Consider the following 14,381-nt stretch of genomic DNA (forward strand, 5'->3'; position numbering starts at 1 on the left):
TTAAAATGAAAGCGGGTACCAAATTGCATACCACGCGGCATAATATAAATATGCGGTACATAATTATGTAGTTTCCGTCATATATAGGCCTGCAAATTTAGAGCTATACTACATTAGCTCTTAGAGCTTTTACAACAAACACACAAAACAAACAAGCTTTAAAACTTTGAAACTTGTAATGCATGAGCAACGATATTTAATGAATTTATGTGTGATAACCTTTTCTATGCAAATCCAAACTATTGTTTTTACATGATCACGTCCAGTCAGTTACACAAGGAAAGTCTGACGTGGCTGTAATGGACTTTAACAAGTTTTGACCACATGATTAACTAACCAAAATTTTTTATTGAATAATATTCAATAAAATTAAGCATTGACTAAGCACATGCTTCAAGTGTTCAATGTGACTGTATTACAAGTTTTGCACTATTTGTACAAAATTGATGAACTACAAATAACTCCTCTACTTCTTCCAGTATAGTGAAGGGCCGCTGCTGCGACATTTTCTCACTCTGGTTAAAAAGCGTGTGCGGGAGGGGGAATCCACGCCTGTAATTACAATTTAAAAACTGATAAAAACATGTCCTGTTTCCTTAAGGTACGATGTATATCCCTGGATTCCAGACTTAAAGGATTCCAAGGACTGGGCCATGATGATGTCTTCAGGCAGCTGGTTCCATATCCTGATGGTGGATGGAAAGAATGATTTCTTGTACATTGTGGTGGGACAGAATGGGATCCTGTACCGGAGTTGATACCACCTTGTGGCTGCTCCTGATTGGCTGAATTTGGGAGGTAATTGTATGGCAATTAGGGAGTTAACAACACGATACATCATTGTGGCCTTGGCTCTGGTTCTGCGTTGTTGTAGCTAGGCTATTCCATTTTAATCTGTCAATCATTGCTGTTACACTATATACTGGTGGTATTGTAGTTGTTAGTTACGAACCTAGCACCGCTATCAATTTTGTCTACGTTCTTTTTGGTGTGGGGGTCCCAGACAGTGGATCCACTCTAAATAACGTTATTTACTCTTTTTTTTATCTCGTCCAGATACAAAATATCTGTATATGACACGATATTAATCAGTCACAAAAAATTGTATCACAAAAATACATAGCAAGTTATGTAACCACTATCTGATTGATTCAACAATTTGAGGCTTATCAGTTAAAATATAAATTAACAATTGTGAGATCAAAATTATCACTACAAATGTAATTCCAGCAAAATTTATCTATTTACAGCATTGTAGAGTTTTCATAACAACAGTATATCGTACATTTCAAATCTGTATTGTAGATAGTAAGTTTTTTAATGGTTCTCTGAATTATGAAATTAAAAATTATTAGGAAGCAAATGACAGAAATGTTGTGTGACGGTAGCCTATACTTTTATAATGTTTTGCGATTTTAACAAAACAATTTGAATTATAATATACACTATACATGATTGTATATATTATGCCTTCATTTGGATAATTTTAAGGGTTATTTCTTATATTAGAATAAAATAGTATTTGTCTTAAAAATCATTTAAATGCTATTTTGTTTGCTATTTTATCTTTTTTAGGACAACCTTTACAGTGTTGCCCAGATTTATTTCCCGCGTTTTAGCAAGAAATATAGTGGTGTTCAGTCTTATAATTTTATTTACTTCCGGTTCAAGCTTCTCGACAACAAGGAAGAACTTTTGCCATACTTTTGAGTTATTTTTGATAGTCAGGGAGGGAAATTGACTTAAATCCTGACAAAATGATAATTCATATTGTTATAAATGTATGAATGATATTTTTCCTTTCTGATATTTCTTTTTATTAAATGTTCTTTTTAATATTACATTTCTTTAATGTGTAAACTGTGTGCCAAATCTCTGCTTCTAGATGCTTGCATGTGTAAAATTTTTTTCAGAAATAGAAATATTTGTTTTTAGTTAAGCATTTGTTTGTATTGTTGTTTCTAAGTTAATTTCAATTGCTTTGATGGCATATAGATCTACCAGTCTGTGCAAAAGTTTGTCAGTCATTGGTCCTGACTGAACAACAAACATCATAACATGCTTCCGTCCGGAGATATATCTCCTATGTCGGTCCTTGTTTCCGAATAAAATTTCAAGAGGCTAAAATATCAATGATATGTCTGATTCTAATGTCATCAATATTTAGTTTTGACAGCGGAATTTGCATTTGTATGCTATGTTGTGACAGTGCCTATTTTATTATCCCCCGCCGAAAAGGCGGCGGGGGATATAGAAATTCACGAATTCGAAAACCTAGCTAAACGCCGTTTTCCGGTACTTTCTGTACATAGCTCTGGGGAATTCACGTAATGGAGCGTAATAGCGAAGTCATTGTTTTCGGCCTTTTTTTAAACTAAACTGAAATAAAACACTTAATTCTTTATAAGAAAATAATTAAATATCATTGTATGAATAATTCCATAAAAAAAGAAAGTAAATACACAAGTTTACGCAGAAAAAAACCTTATTTACTATCGAAGATTCCACTGAGTCTGTTTGAATTTTATTGATTTTCATTATAAAAAAATTGTTTTTTTGAATAATTTGCAATAGATATTAAACGAATATTGATAATTTTCAAAAACATCAATTTATTTCACCTTAAACGGTTAAATAATGATAGAAAAATAGACATATCTCGTAACTGTGTTATGTACTTCATTTGGTGTAATTCCCCAGAGCTAAAACGGTAACGTACCGGAAAACGGTGTTTAGCTAGGTTTTCGAAAAGGTCAATAGTCTCCGTCCGTCCGACCTTCCGTCCGACATTTTTGTCCGGAGCATATCTCTAAAAGTATTTGAGTTATCAACTTGAAACTTCATAGGTGGATAGACCTCATTGAGGAGGAGTGCAGTGCACAAGAATGATAACTCTACCCTGCATAATTTTTGAGTTATTGCCCTTTGTTATTTTTCAAAATTGATTTTTGTCCAGAGCATAACTCCAAAAGCCTATGAGATATCAACATGAAACTTCATAGGTGCATATATCCCACTCAGGAGGTGTGCAGTGCACAAGAATGATAACTCTACCTTTCATAATTTTTGAGTTATTGCCCTTTGTTATTTTTCATACTTAATTTTTCACCTGAGTGGAGCAAAACTCAAAAAGTTTTTGAGATATCAACATGAAATGTCATGATTGGATAGATCTTATTAAGGAGGAATGTTGTGCGCAAGAATGATAACTCTTCCCCATACAATTTTTGAGTTACTGCTCTTTGTTCTTTTTCATGCTATTTTGTCCAGAGCTTATCTCAAAAAGTATTTGAGGTATCAACTTCAAACTTCATAGGTGGATGGATCTCATTGAAGAGGAGTGCATTGCACAAGAATGATAACTCTACCCTGCATAATTTTTGAGTTATTGCCCTTTGTTATTTTTCAAAATTGATTTTTGTCCAGAGCATAACTCCAAAAGCCTATGAGATATCAACATGAAACTTCATAGGTGCATATATCTCACTCAGGAGGTGTGCAGTGCACAAGAATGATAACTCTACCTTTCATAATTTTTGAGTTATTGCCCTTTGTTATTTTTCATACTTAATTTTTCACCTGAGTGGAGCAAAACTCAAAAAGTTTTTGAGATATCAACATGAAATGTCATAATTGGATAGATCTTATTGAGGAGGAATGTTGTGCGCAAGAATGATAACTCTTCCCCATACAATTTTTGAGTTATTGCCCTTTGAACTTTTTCATGCTATTTTGTCCAGAGCTTATCTCAAAAAGTATTTGAGGTATCAACTTGAAACTTCATAGGTGGATGGATCTCATTTAAGAGGAGTGCATTGCACAAGAATGATAACTCTACCCTGCATTATTTTTGAGTTATTGCCCTTTGTTATTTTTCAAAATGAATTTTTGTACAGAGCATAACTCAAAAAGCCTTTGAGATATCAAAATGAAACTTCATAGGTGCATAGATCTCACTCAGGAGGTGTGCAGTGCACAAGAATGATAACTCTACCTTTCATAATTTTTGAGTTATTGCCCTTTGTTATTTTTCATACCTAATTTTTCACCCAAGTGGAGCATAACTCAAAAGTATTTGAGATGTCAACATGAAATGTCATAGGTGGATAGATTTTATTGAGGAGGAATGCTGTGCACAAGAATGATAACTATCCCCTATACAATTTATGAGTTATTGCCCTTTGTTCTTTTTTTTATACTATTTTGTCTGGAGCTTATCTCAAAAAGTATTTGAGGTATCAACTTGAAACTTCATAGGTGGATGAATCTCATTTTGGAAGAGTGCAGTGCACAAGAACGATAACTCTATTCTGCATAATTGTTTAGTTATTGCCCTTTTTTTATTTTTCAAAATTAATTTTTGTCCAGAGCATAACTCAAAAGGCCTTTGAGATATCATTATGAAACTTCATAGGTGCGTAGATCTCACTCAGGAGGTGTGCAGTGCACAAGAATGATAACTCTACCTTTTATAATTTTTGAGTTATTGCCCTTAGTTATTTTTCATACTTAATTTTTCAATTCAATTTTTTTCTCAAAAAGTATTTGAGGTATCAACTTGAAACTTCATAGGTGGATTGATTTTACTGAGGAGGGATGCAGCACACAAGAATGATAACCTACCCTGCATTATTTTTCAGTTATTGCCCTTTGTTATTTTCAGCCATCAGTATTCACATAGGTTTCAAATCTGTAATCACTATAGCCATCAGTTTTCATCACCAAAAGACCTCTTAAAATGGAATTATTCTGCTCTACTACATATACATTCTTCCAATGAGCAAACACATTCGGCGGGGGATGGCCATGTTGACATGGCTCTTGTTTCCACTATTTTCTGTCGCACAGGGTCTTCCTATTTGAAAGACCCTGCATCACACTATAACTTAAATGGCCAACTTTAGCCGGATTGTAAACATTTTCATGACATATGTAAATGCGAAAGGGAATGAACTTCACAGAGTAAAACGCAAATGCACTAGAGAATTAACTTCACTGAATAAACGCATGGTTCCCAGCCTGTAAGTGGGGCCTCATGTCAATTTGGGTCAACATCTTGTTTTGTTTCTACAAATTTCAACATTTGTTCAGGTTGTTGTAATTTAACACTTGAAATGTCTGAGCCAGAAAAAAATCATGTGGACTGGAAAAAAACCTATGGGTGCCAGTCCTTGTAGCCTGAATAAAAATGACTTGAGCAAAAATTCTATTTGCCCAAAAATCTCTATGAAAAAGTTTGGCATGAATATTTTACTACTTCCAGGAGACAGATTTAATTGTTGAATATGACATAATTAGCACTTTGGCTGAAGTGTGGCCATAGCGATTCTTGGTAACCAATATCTCTAAAGTAGTGCTTTGCTTAAGTGTGTTACATTATTAAATGTTAAGGCAGTGAAAGACCCTGATTAATTGAATGCGGCAGATGATAAGTAAAGGAAGCTTAATTGGTAAAAAAATTACACCAAAGGTATATTAATGTGTTTGATTTACATTATCTCCTTATAAGTTTGCCAGTTTGTTGTTGTTGTTTATTACCGGTTATCATTGCTATTTACGATAGTAATTGATTATAATTGTGTAAAATTTCCATTTTGTGTCTGATCTATAAATCCTAGTACACCCCTTCAAACTTAGCTTAAATATTTACCTCAGCATGGCATTATGCAGAAGCTGTTCTGCCTCTGTGCAGGCTCAAGGTCAAGCTCAACCTTGAAGGCCAAATGTCTGACAATTACGTTTATACCAGTTAAAGGATTTTCTACAATTTGACTGAAATGTTCACCTCAAAAGGGAAATGTGCAGAACCCATGCTGCAATTGTGCAGACTGAAGGTCAAGGTCACCTGAAAATCGTTGACAATTTGTGTTACTTTATAAATCATTTACCAGTGAGTTGAATGAATTTCTTTAAAAATGGCTTAAATAATCACCGCAACAAAGCATAGGGTTATGGTTATGGTCAACAAGGCATTGTGCTGACTCAAGGCCAATGTCATCCTTGAAGCTCAAATATCAGACAATTTTGTGTGTTCTTGAAACATTTTGTTCAAATTTGGCTCAAAAGTTCACCTCAACAAGGCTATGGACAAAACCCAAGCTGCAACTGTGCAGCAGCAAGGTCAAGATCACCCTTGAAGGTTAAAATTCTTCTTTTTGTCCATTGAAGGTTAAAATTCTTCTTTTGTCAACATGTGCCACTGTGCAGGCTCAAGGTCAAGGTCACCATTGAAGGTTAAATTTCAAATATTTTGTAAAAATTTTACTAAAAATTCAATACTTTTCAATGAACCTTCTTATAACTTTACTTCAAAAATAATGATAAATTGAACCATATTACACTTTGTCATAGATATCAGGTGGATGTATTTGTAACTCCTGCTGCAGCTCTAGATGTTTTTTTTTATTAATGTTGTATTTCAATGTCAGATAGACTAGTTTTTAAAAGTTTAAATATATCTTCAGTAATGTGTCAACAATGAAGGTATCTAGAGAAAGTATTATACATAACCAGTCACCAGAATACAGAAGTGCTTTACAAGAACTCATCAAGTTTGAGCTACAAGCATTAGTAAGACCAGATTGTATGATATGCATTTCTTTGTTTAAAAAAAATAGATTTTTTTCTAGATAAAAGGTTTTGTTGGTTTATCTCTAAGTTTTCTAAGTTTAAAAATTCAAAATGTCATATATAAGTGGAAAAAGTTCTGTTTTATAGTTACAATTTTCATCATAAATATTAGTATTTACAATGCCTTTGGCTAAAAATGAAATCCTTACATTATATACATATACATGTACATATTAATGATTCAAGTAATAAGGTCATTTTTGATAATGCTTTTTTATCGTGTCAGTGGATATCAACAGGATTTAAAGATACGTCTTAACTCTCTACACATGTTTTAGAATATATCCCCACAAGAAATGATTTAATCATTGATACACCATCTTACAGGTGGAGAGATTATCTGCTACAGGTGAGGAGGCTCTAGTACTCACTGCTAGTTGCCAGGATGGAACTTCTATGCAGTTTGGTTCCCAAAAAGCTGAAGGGTTCTTGAGAAAACAGCTTAATCTTGGTGATAAGTTCCTTACTTTCTGTAATGGTATGTTAGTCTTCTTTTATATGCAAAACACAATGCTATCTTTTGATATTGTGCCGTTGATGCTTTTATTGTTTGGTCAGTTCACTGTCAGTATCAACATAAGAACTTAAGACATAACTCTTTTCTTTTTGCACTATTAACTTTAGCATCTATGTAAATATTGTCTAAAAAAATTATAGGTTTTAACAGTCTTAAATGAACCTTTCCAGTGCATATAATATTGGGTGACCATATGTCCAATTGCTACACTTGGTTGACCTGGTTTACACAAAACAGAACGCATGGAGTTTCTCTTGTAATACTGTTCCTAGCATTGAATAGAAAAGGTGGTATTGAGTTTTTCACTGCTAAAATCTGGAAAGGTTCATTTCTTGGGTAGTGTTAAACTTTTATTTCATTTTGTCTGATAAATGATTCACGTGGAAAAGTTTTTCTTGTTATGTGAATATTTACATAACATGTACATGTGTAGTTATATATTTATTACTAAATTGGTAAATACTCCCATCAATCCAAGAGTTTGTTTCATAGGTGCTCTTTGTTTAATTAAGTATTTGATATGTAAGATCTCAATGTTATACTTTATCAGATGAGACAACCCAGAGTTCAGCAGATGAGCTGTGTAACTATGGTGATGAAGATGCTGAGGCAGATCAGAAAGATGGTAAACTTATACTTGTGTATCTTCTATATGAGCTACATGTAATGTTATATACTTATGTGTTAGGAGATCTTTGGAAATTCAACATCTTGAGAGTCTTCTTTTTGTTCTTTTGTTACATAGAAAGTGAAAAGATGATTATATACATTTTCTTTTCTTTGCTCTCATTCTTTATTCCCCCATTTAAAAGTGAAAGCGTACTGTTATGGGGTTAGTCAATAAGTCATGGTCACAGTGAGTGACAAATAAAATATTTGTCTACTCAAAAACAATAGAATACATGTATGTACATTTTTAGTTTGTAAGTAAATTATGTGACAGGTGCATATAAACATCAGATTTAACTATCACTCTCTCTCAATCTTCAGTTTATATATAGGGCTTAGATTACTGGCAGCAACTGAATATACCAATGCAACATTAATTTGAAATTAAAAAAAAAAAAAGATTACTGTTTTTTCTAGATTAAAAGATATACATATAAGAAATCCAGTTAAGATATTCAGTGTGTTAAAGGTTAATACAATTGCTAAATTGTCAGCTTCACATAAATTTAAACATTTTTGCAAAACATAATTCTTAAATGATTTTTCACAGTGTTATGTTACGTTCCCTACACTAATTGTGTTTCATGTTATTACAGAAGAGGAGGAGGTTTTACAGAAGCAGACGTCTCCTCAGCTCCAGTACTCTCCTCACAGACAGCGGGAGAGAACATCGTCTAAAAGAATCTCCTTTACTGAAGAGCTTCCTAAGGATAATGACGAAGCTTCACAAAACTCAAACTTGTCCGAGTCTGAGAGAAACGATAGTGCCTCGTCTGTCGCCAGTTTTGTAGAAGCTCAAGAAAAGAGTAAAAATAACAAAAGTAACTTAAATTGTAAAATATGTACACGACATTTCCGTTCTTACAAGACTCTAAATGTTCATATGAGACTGCATATGGCAAAATCTTATAAATGTGCCGTCTGCGGTAAAATTTTTACCTTGAAGAAAAGTTATCAAAGGCATATTGAGAGTCACAAAAGACAGAACCTTGGTAAATTATTTGAGTGTGGAATATGCGATAAGTCTTACGCTGATTTGAATGCCTGGAAACGCCACAGGGAAATTCATCTAGAAGTCAGAAATTATTCTTGTAACCTCTGTGGTAAAGCCTTTGTTGAAAAGTATTCATTGCGAGTTCACCAGACGAGTCATTTCTACCCGGCTTTAAAAACTGACAGAAATACAGACATTACTTCAGGATACTCTTGTCATATCTGCGGAAAGATATCAAAAACAAAAACCGCAATGAAAAAGCACATGTTGACTCATTCTGCCAAGAAGTTTACATGCGAGTTTTGTAACAAACGTTTCTCTGTGAAGTACAGTTACATAAGACATAGAAGAATACATACCGGAGAAAAACCTTACAAATGTGGATTCTGTGAGCGGTCGTTCTCTGATAGCAGTGCCTGGGCAAAACATGTTAGAACACATACTGGTGGGAAACAATACTCGTGTGATTTGTGTTCTAAATCATTCTATGACAAAACATTTTGTAAAACTCACATGAAGAGACATCAAAGATCTGGAACATTTAAAATGCCTCAGTCAGACAAGACAGAAAACAGAAACTTTGAAATTGTTTCAACTAAAATGGACGAAGAATTTGAAAGTCCTAAACGAGAAAATAATAGTGCAGATTTTCAGAAGGTTGGAACTGATAGTGATATTTATAATGAAGATTTGAACCTGAGGCTTGACGTCAGTGATAAGGAGTCTGAGGACTCGAGGCTTTTAGATTCAGGCTTTGGCAATGATCTTTTACCTACTCATGAAGAAAATATAACTCTCAGAAGGGACAAAAGTCCTGAAAAGAAATATTCATCTATCATTGAAAGTATTGGTTTAGATGAAAAATTTCAGACAGATTTTGTAGAGCGTAATATGCCATCTAAACCTCTGGAATCAGACAGTGAGTTGATATCAACAGCTTTCCCAGATGATGCTGACATTCTAGAAGAAGAGAGTGAGACAGATGCTAGACAAAGTGATCTCTCTAAGTATGACGTGAGTTCACCACAGAAACAAGAAGTTGGAAATTCTCCTGCTAAGTATACACCGTCAGAAAGTTTCAAGTCTGAACGAAGGTCGTACCAGAGAAGAATGAATGTTGGTAAACTTATCCCAGATTCTCCGGCAAAATGTAAAAAATGTAACAAGAAATTTCAGCAAGAATCAATGTTAAAGCAGCACTTACAATTTCACTGTATGATGAAGTTATACAAGTGTCGTTACTGCGGTAAACAGCTCACAACTAAACAAAGTCTCATCCGCCATGAGCGTATACATATCGGAGACAGACCATATCAATGTCACCTGTGTCAGAAAACATTTGCCGACAACTACGGCTGCATTCGACATATTAACACACATTTTAATAAAGATAGCAGAAATTCTACAGGAAGTTCTAGCAGTGTTAAACCACTGGTAAAACAAGTGTATGAAGAACAGCCGTACTCTAGCCATTCTGAGCGAGTTTTAAAGTTTGATGACACTTGCAATGTCTCAAAGTCGTTTACTCATAGTTCTGAGGAAAAATATCAGAGAAGTCAAAGAGAGGTTCAGTTAAATCCAATTAAAGCTTCCGGTAATGAAACAAATAAACCTATAATAGCCACTCATGATTCTGTTGGTAAGAACATGTCTGACTCTCAGAAAATTGACACAAAGGCAAGTTCAGCAAGTAGTAATACAACACCAGTAACTAGTGAAGGAAAGAAACATTTGTACAAGTGTTTCAGATGTCCAGCGTTATTCCCTAGTCAACAGCTTTGTCTCGAGCATATTCAGCAACAGTGTGCTAACCAGAAACCTGAAGAACCAACAAACATTTCCCTTCCTAGAGATGAAAAATTGAACAATTTATTTCAGTGTATGCTATGTATGAAGATGTTTAACAGTAAAGATATATGTCAGAAACATATAGTAGACTGTCAGCAATCTAAGGTCTCAACAGACTGTGCTATACAGTCAATACTTCAAGAATCTTTACTTGATGTCGACCTGAGTGAAGGTACAGAGACGTTACTCAGCTTGCCATTTCCTGAAGTAAATAGTGAACCAGGCTACTTAGATGACCAGGATAATCAGGATATTCTACTATCTTTAAACAATGTGACACCGTCTGCAACAGATCAAACTCAGTCCTCTGAGAATATTACACAGTCTACACAGAAAGTAAGTCAGACTGGTTCTAATGTAACCAATACTCAAAATAAAGCACAGTCTTCATTGACTACTGCACAGTCTGCAAGAAATGCTATTCAGTGTAGTGTATCAGCAACACAGTCTGCCATTCAGGTATCTCAGCCAGTGATCAACTTGGCACAATCTCCTCTAAATATAACCAAGGCAACACCATGTCAAACTGTTACATCTAGTACAGAAAGTGGCGTGAGTAATTTACAGAAACAGAATACTTTGTTATTTATTCCGTTGAGGCAAATGTCTGGTTCAGGATCTACTGGCATTTGTTTACAATCATCAAACCAGTCTCCTGTCACTATGCCAACATCTAATCAGCCTTTTACAGGTATTCAACAAAAACCTGTTGTAAACTTTGGAACAAACAAGTTTGTATTAACGAGTCACAGTATAGGTCTTGTTGGTAACCCAGCCGTGTCTGCTGTACAGAACACAAAATCTGGAAAATCTAAGAAGACAAAATCATTGGAATCAGACGTCAGTGAGAGGACATGTTCGATTTGCTCGAAAGTGTTCACTACTAAACATATCTTAAAACAGCACACATTAATACATATGGAGCGAAACTTTGGGTGTAAATATTGTATGAAAAAATTTCACAACAAGTACGGTAGAGATCGACATGAACGTATACATACGGGCGAGAAACCATTCTCATGTCCAACATGTAAAAAAGCTTTCTCAGATAATAGTACTTATAGGAAACATACATGGAAATGTTGCAGCGGGAAGTGAGTGGTATAAACAATATATGAGCAGCATCACGACAAAACCAACATAATGGGTTTGTGACCAGCATTGATCCATACCAGCCTGCGCATCCGCGCAGTCTGATCAGGATCCATGCGGTTCGCTTACCAACTCTATTAAAGTAGAGAAACTGATAGCGAACAGCATGGATCCTGATCTGGATCCATGCTGGTCGCAAACGCACTATGTTGGTTTTGTCGTGACGCGGCTCATATAGTCTGAGCCTCACTCTCATTAAAATCAGGTCATCGTTCTTGCTCCGTTACTATTCGCTACCTAGCAAGGGGTAGTGGAGCAACAGTTGGGATACGATTTTAATGAGTGTCTGAGCCTAATCAAAATTCTATTTTTTTGTAATGTAGTTATTATGGATGAAATTTGTGTAATGCATATGAATTTACTGATCACATACTTAAGTCTTTTGATATTTGAAGATTTTTATATATTTAAATGACTTTTTCAATGGGAGTTTATTATTTATATGTACATGTATATTAAGTGTGGGTAGATTTTTGCTGACAACATGTTGGAGTCAAATTTGACAAAATGATGTTTACCTGTGGTATCTTCTGTTTTAATGAAGTGTTTGAACTTTCCTTCAGATATAAAATTAACATTTTGTGGATAATGTTTGTTTTTGCTTTAAATGTGTTCAGTTTTAAACTTGTAAACTTTTGTGGGAAATACACCATTTGTTTTTAGCTCACCTGCCACAAAGTAACAGGGTGAGCTTTTGTGATCGCTTTTTGTCCGGCGTCCGTCCGTCCGTAAAGTTTTACTTTAAATGACATCTCCTCATAAACCACTAAGCCAATTTCATCCAAACTTCACATGAATGTTCCTTTGGTGGTCACCTTTGAAAATTGTTCAAAGAATTTTATTCCATGCAGAACTCTGGTTGCCATGGCAACCAAAAGAAAAAACTTTAAATATCTTCTTATAAAAAATCCAAAGAGCTAGAGCTTAGATATTTGGCAAGAAACATCTTCTAGTGAGTGTCTACCAAGTTTGTTAAAAAAAAAGCCCTGGGGTCAAAATTGGCCCGGCCCCAGGGGTCATTGATTTTCCCTATATGCATATAGTAAAAACTTAAAAAATCTTCTTTAAAAGAACCCAAAGACCTATAGCTAAGATATTTAGCATGAAACATCCTCTAATGGGTGTCTACCAAGTTTGTTCAAATAAAAGCCCTGGGGTCAAAATTGGCCCCGCCCCAGGGGGTCATTGATTTTCCCTATATGCATATAGTAAAAACTTAAAAAATCTTCTTTTAAAGAACCCAAAGAGCTAGAGCTAAGATATTTAGCATGAAACATGTTCTTACGGATGTCTACCAAGTTTGTTCAAATAAGAGCCCTGGGGTCAAAATTGGCCCCACCCCGGGGGTCATTGATTTTTCTTATATGTGTATAGCAAAATCTTAAAAATCTTCTTGTAAAGAACCCAAAGACCTAGAGCTAAAATATTTAGCATGAAACATCCTCTAATGGGTGTCTACCTAGTTTGTTCAAATAAAAGCCCTGGGGTCAAAATTGGCCCCGCCCCAGGGGGTTATTGATTTTCCCTATATGCATATAGTAAAAACTTAAAAAATCTTCTTTTAAAGAACCCAAAGAGCTAGAGCTAAGATATTTACGGTAGCATGAAACATGTTCTAATGGATGTCTACCAAGTTTGTTCAAATAAGAGCCCTGGGGTCAAAATTGGCCCTGCCCCAGGGGTAATTGATTTTTCTTATATGTGTATAGCAAAAACTTAAAAAATCTTCTTTGAAAAAAAAAACAAATAGCTAGAGTTTAGATACTAAGCTTGAAACATCTTCTAGTGAGTGTCTACCAAGTTTGTTGTAATAAAAGCCCTGGGGTCAAAATTGGCCCTGCTCCGGGGGTCATTCATTTCCCTTATATGTGTATAACAAAAACTTAAAAAATCTTCTTTGAAAAAAACTCAAATAGCTAGAGTTTAGATATTAAGCACGAAGCATCTTCTAGTGAGTGTCTACAAAGTTTGTTCAAATAAAAGCCCTGGGGTCAAAATTGGCCCCGCCCCGGTGACATTGATTTTCCTTATATGTGTAAAGCAAAAATTTGAAAATCTTCTTTGAAAAAACCCGAATAGCTAGAGTTTAGATATAAAGCATGAAACATTTTCTAGTAAGTGTCTACAAAGATTGTTCAAATAAAAGCCCTTGGGTCAAAACTGGCCCTGCCTCAGGTGTGTCATTGTTTTTAACTATATGTGTAAAGAAAAAACTTGACCAGCTAGACCTTAGATGTTTAGCATGAAACATCTTCTAAAGGGTGTCTACCAAGTTTGTTCAAATAAAAGCCCTGGGGTTAAAACTGGCCCCGCTGCGGGGGCCTATATACAGGTGAGCGACTTCAGTTTTAAAGGTGGGAAATGATGGTCATAAATTGATAATAAGGTGTTTTTATATTTTTTCTTCATTATTGAAAATTTGAATTCAATTGCATACATTGATTACTTTGCTCTTTTTCAAAGATGGGATAAAAATTATTTTGTTCACAGGGAGGTCAATTGAAAGACCAATTATTATTTAATTGGAAGATATCTGAAAAAATCTTTTATGTACCACTGCCATCTTGTGAT

At 34.7% G+C, this 14,381-nt stretch overlaps 1 protein-coding gene across 1 annotated transcript; it reads left to right on the top strand.

Annotated features, from left to right (window-relative positions):
• Window positions 1-1,666: 1,666 nt before the first annotated feature.
• Window positions 1,667-11,793, top strand: LOC132744023 (zinc finger protein 26-like). The gene is made up of 5 exons (XM_060732632.1): window positions 1,667-1,781; window positions 6,465-6,570; window positions 6,958-7,108; window positions 7,698-7,772; window positions 8,413-11,793. Exons 2-5 carry the CDS (start codon window positions 6,478-6,480, stop codon window positions 11,754-11,756), a joined length of 3,663 nt encoding a protein of 1,220 aa, XP_060588615.1. The 5' UTR covers window positions 1,667-1,781; window positions 6,465-6,477; the 3' UTR covers window positions 11,757-11,793.
• The last annotated feature ends 2,588 nt before the right edge of the window (window positions 11,794-14,381 follow it).

The sequence above is a fragment of the Ruditapes philippinarum genome, unplaced genomic scaffold, assembly GCF_026571515.1.
Source record: "Ruditapes philippinarum isolate M1 unplaced genomic scaffold, ASM2657151v2 ctg684_1_1_1_1, whole genome shotgun sequence".
NCBI lineage: Eukaryota > Metazoa > Mollusca > Bivalvia > Venerida > Veneridae > Ruditapes > Ruditapes philippinarum.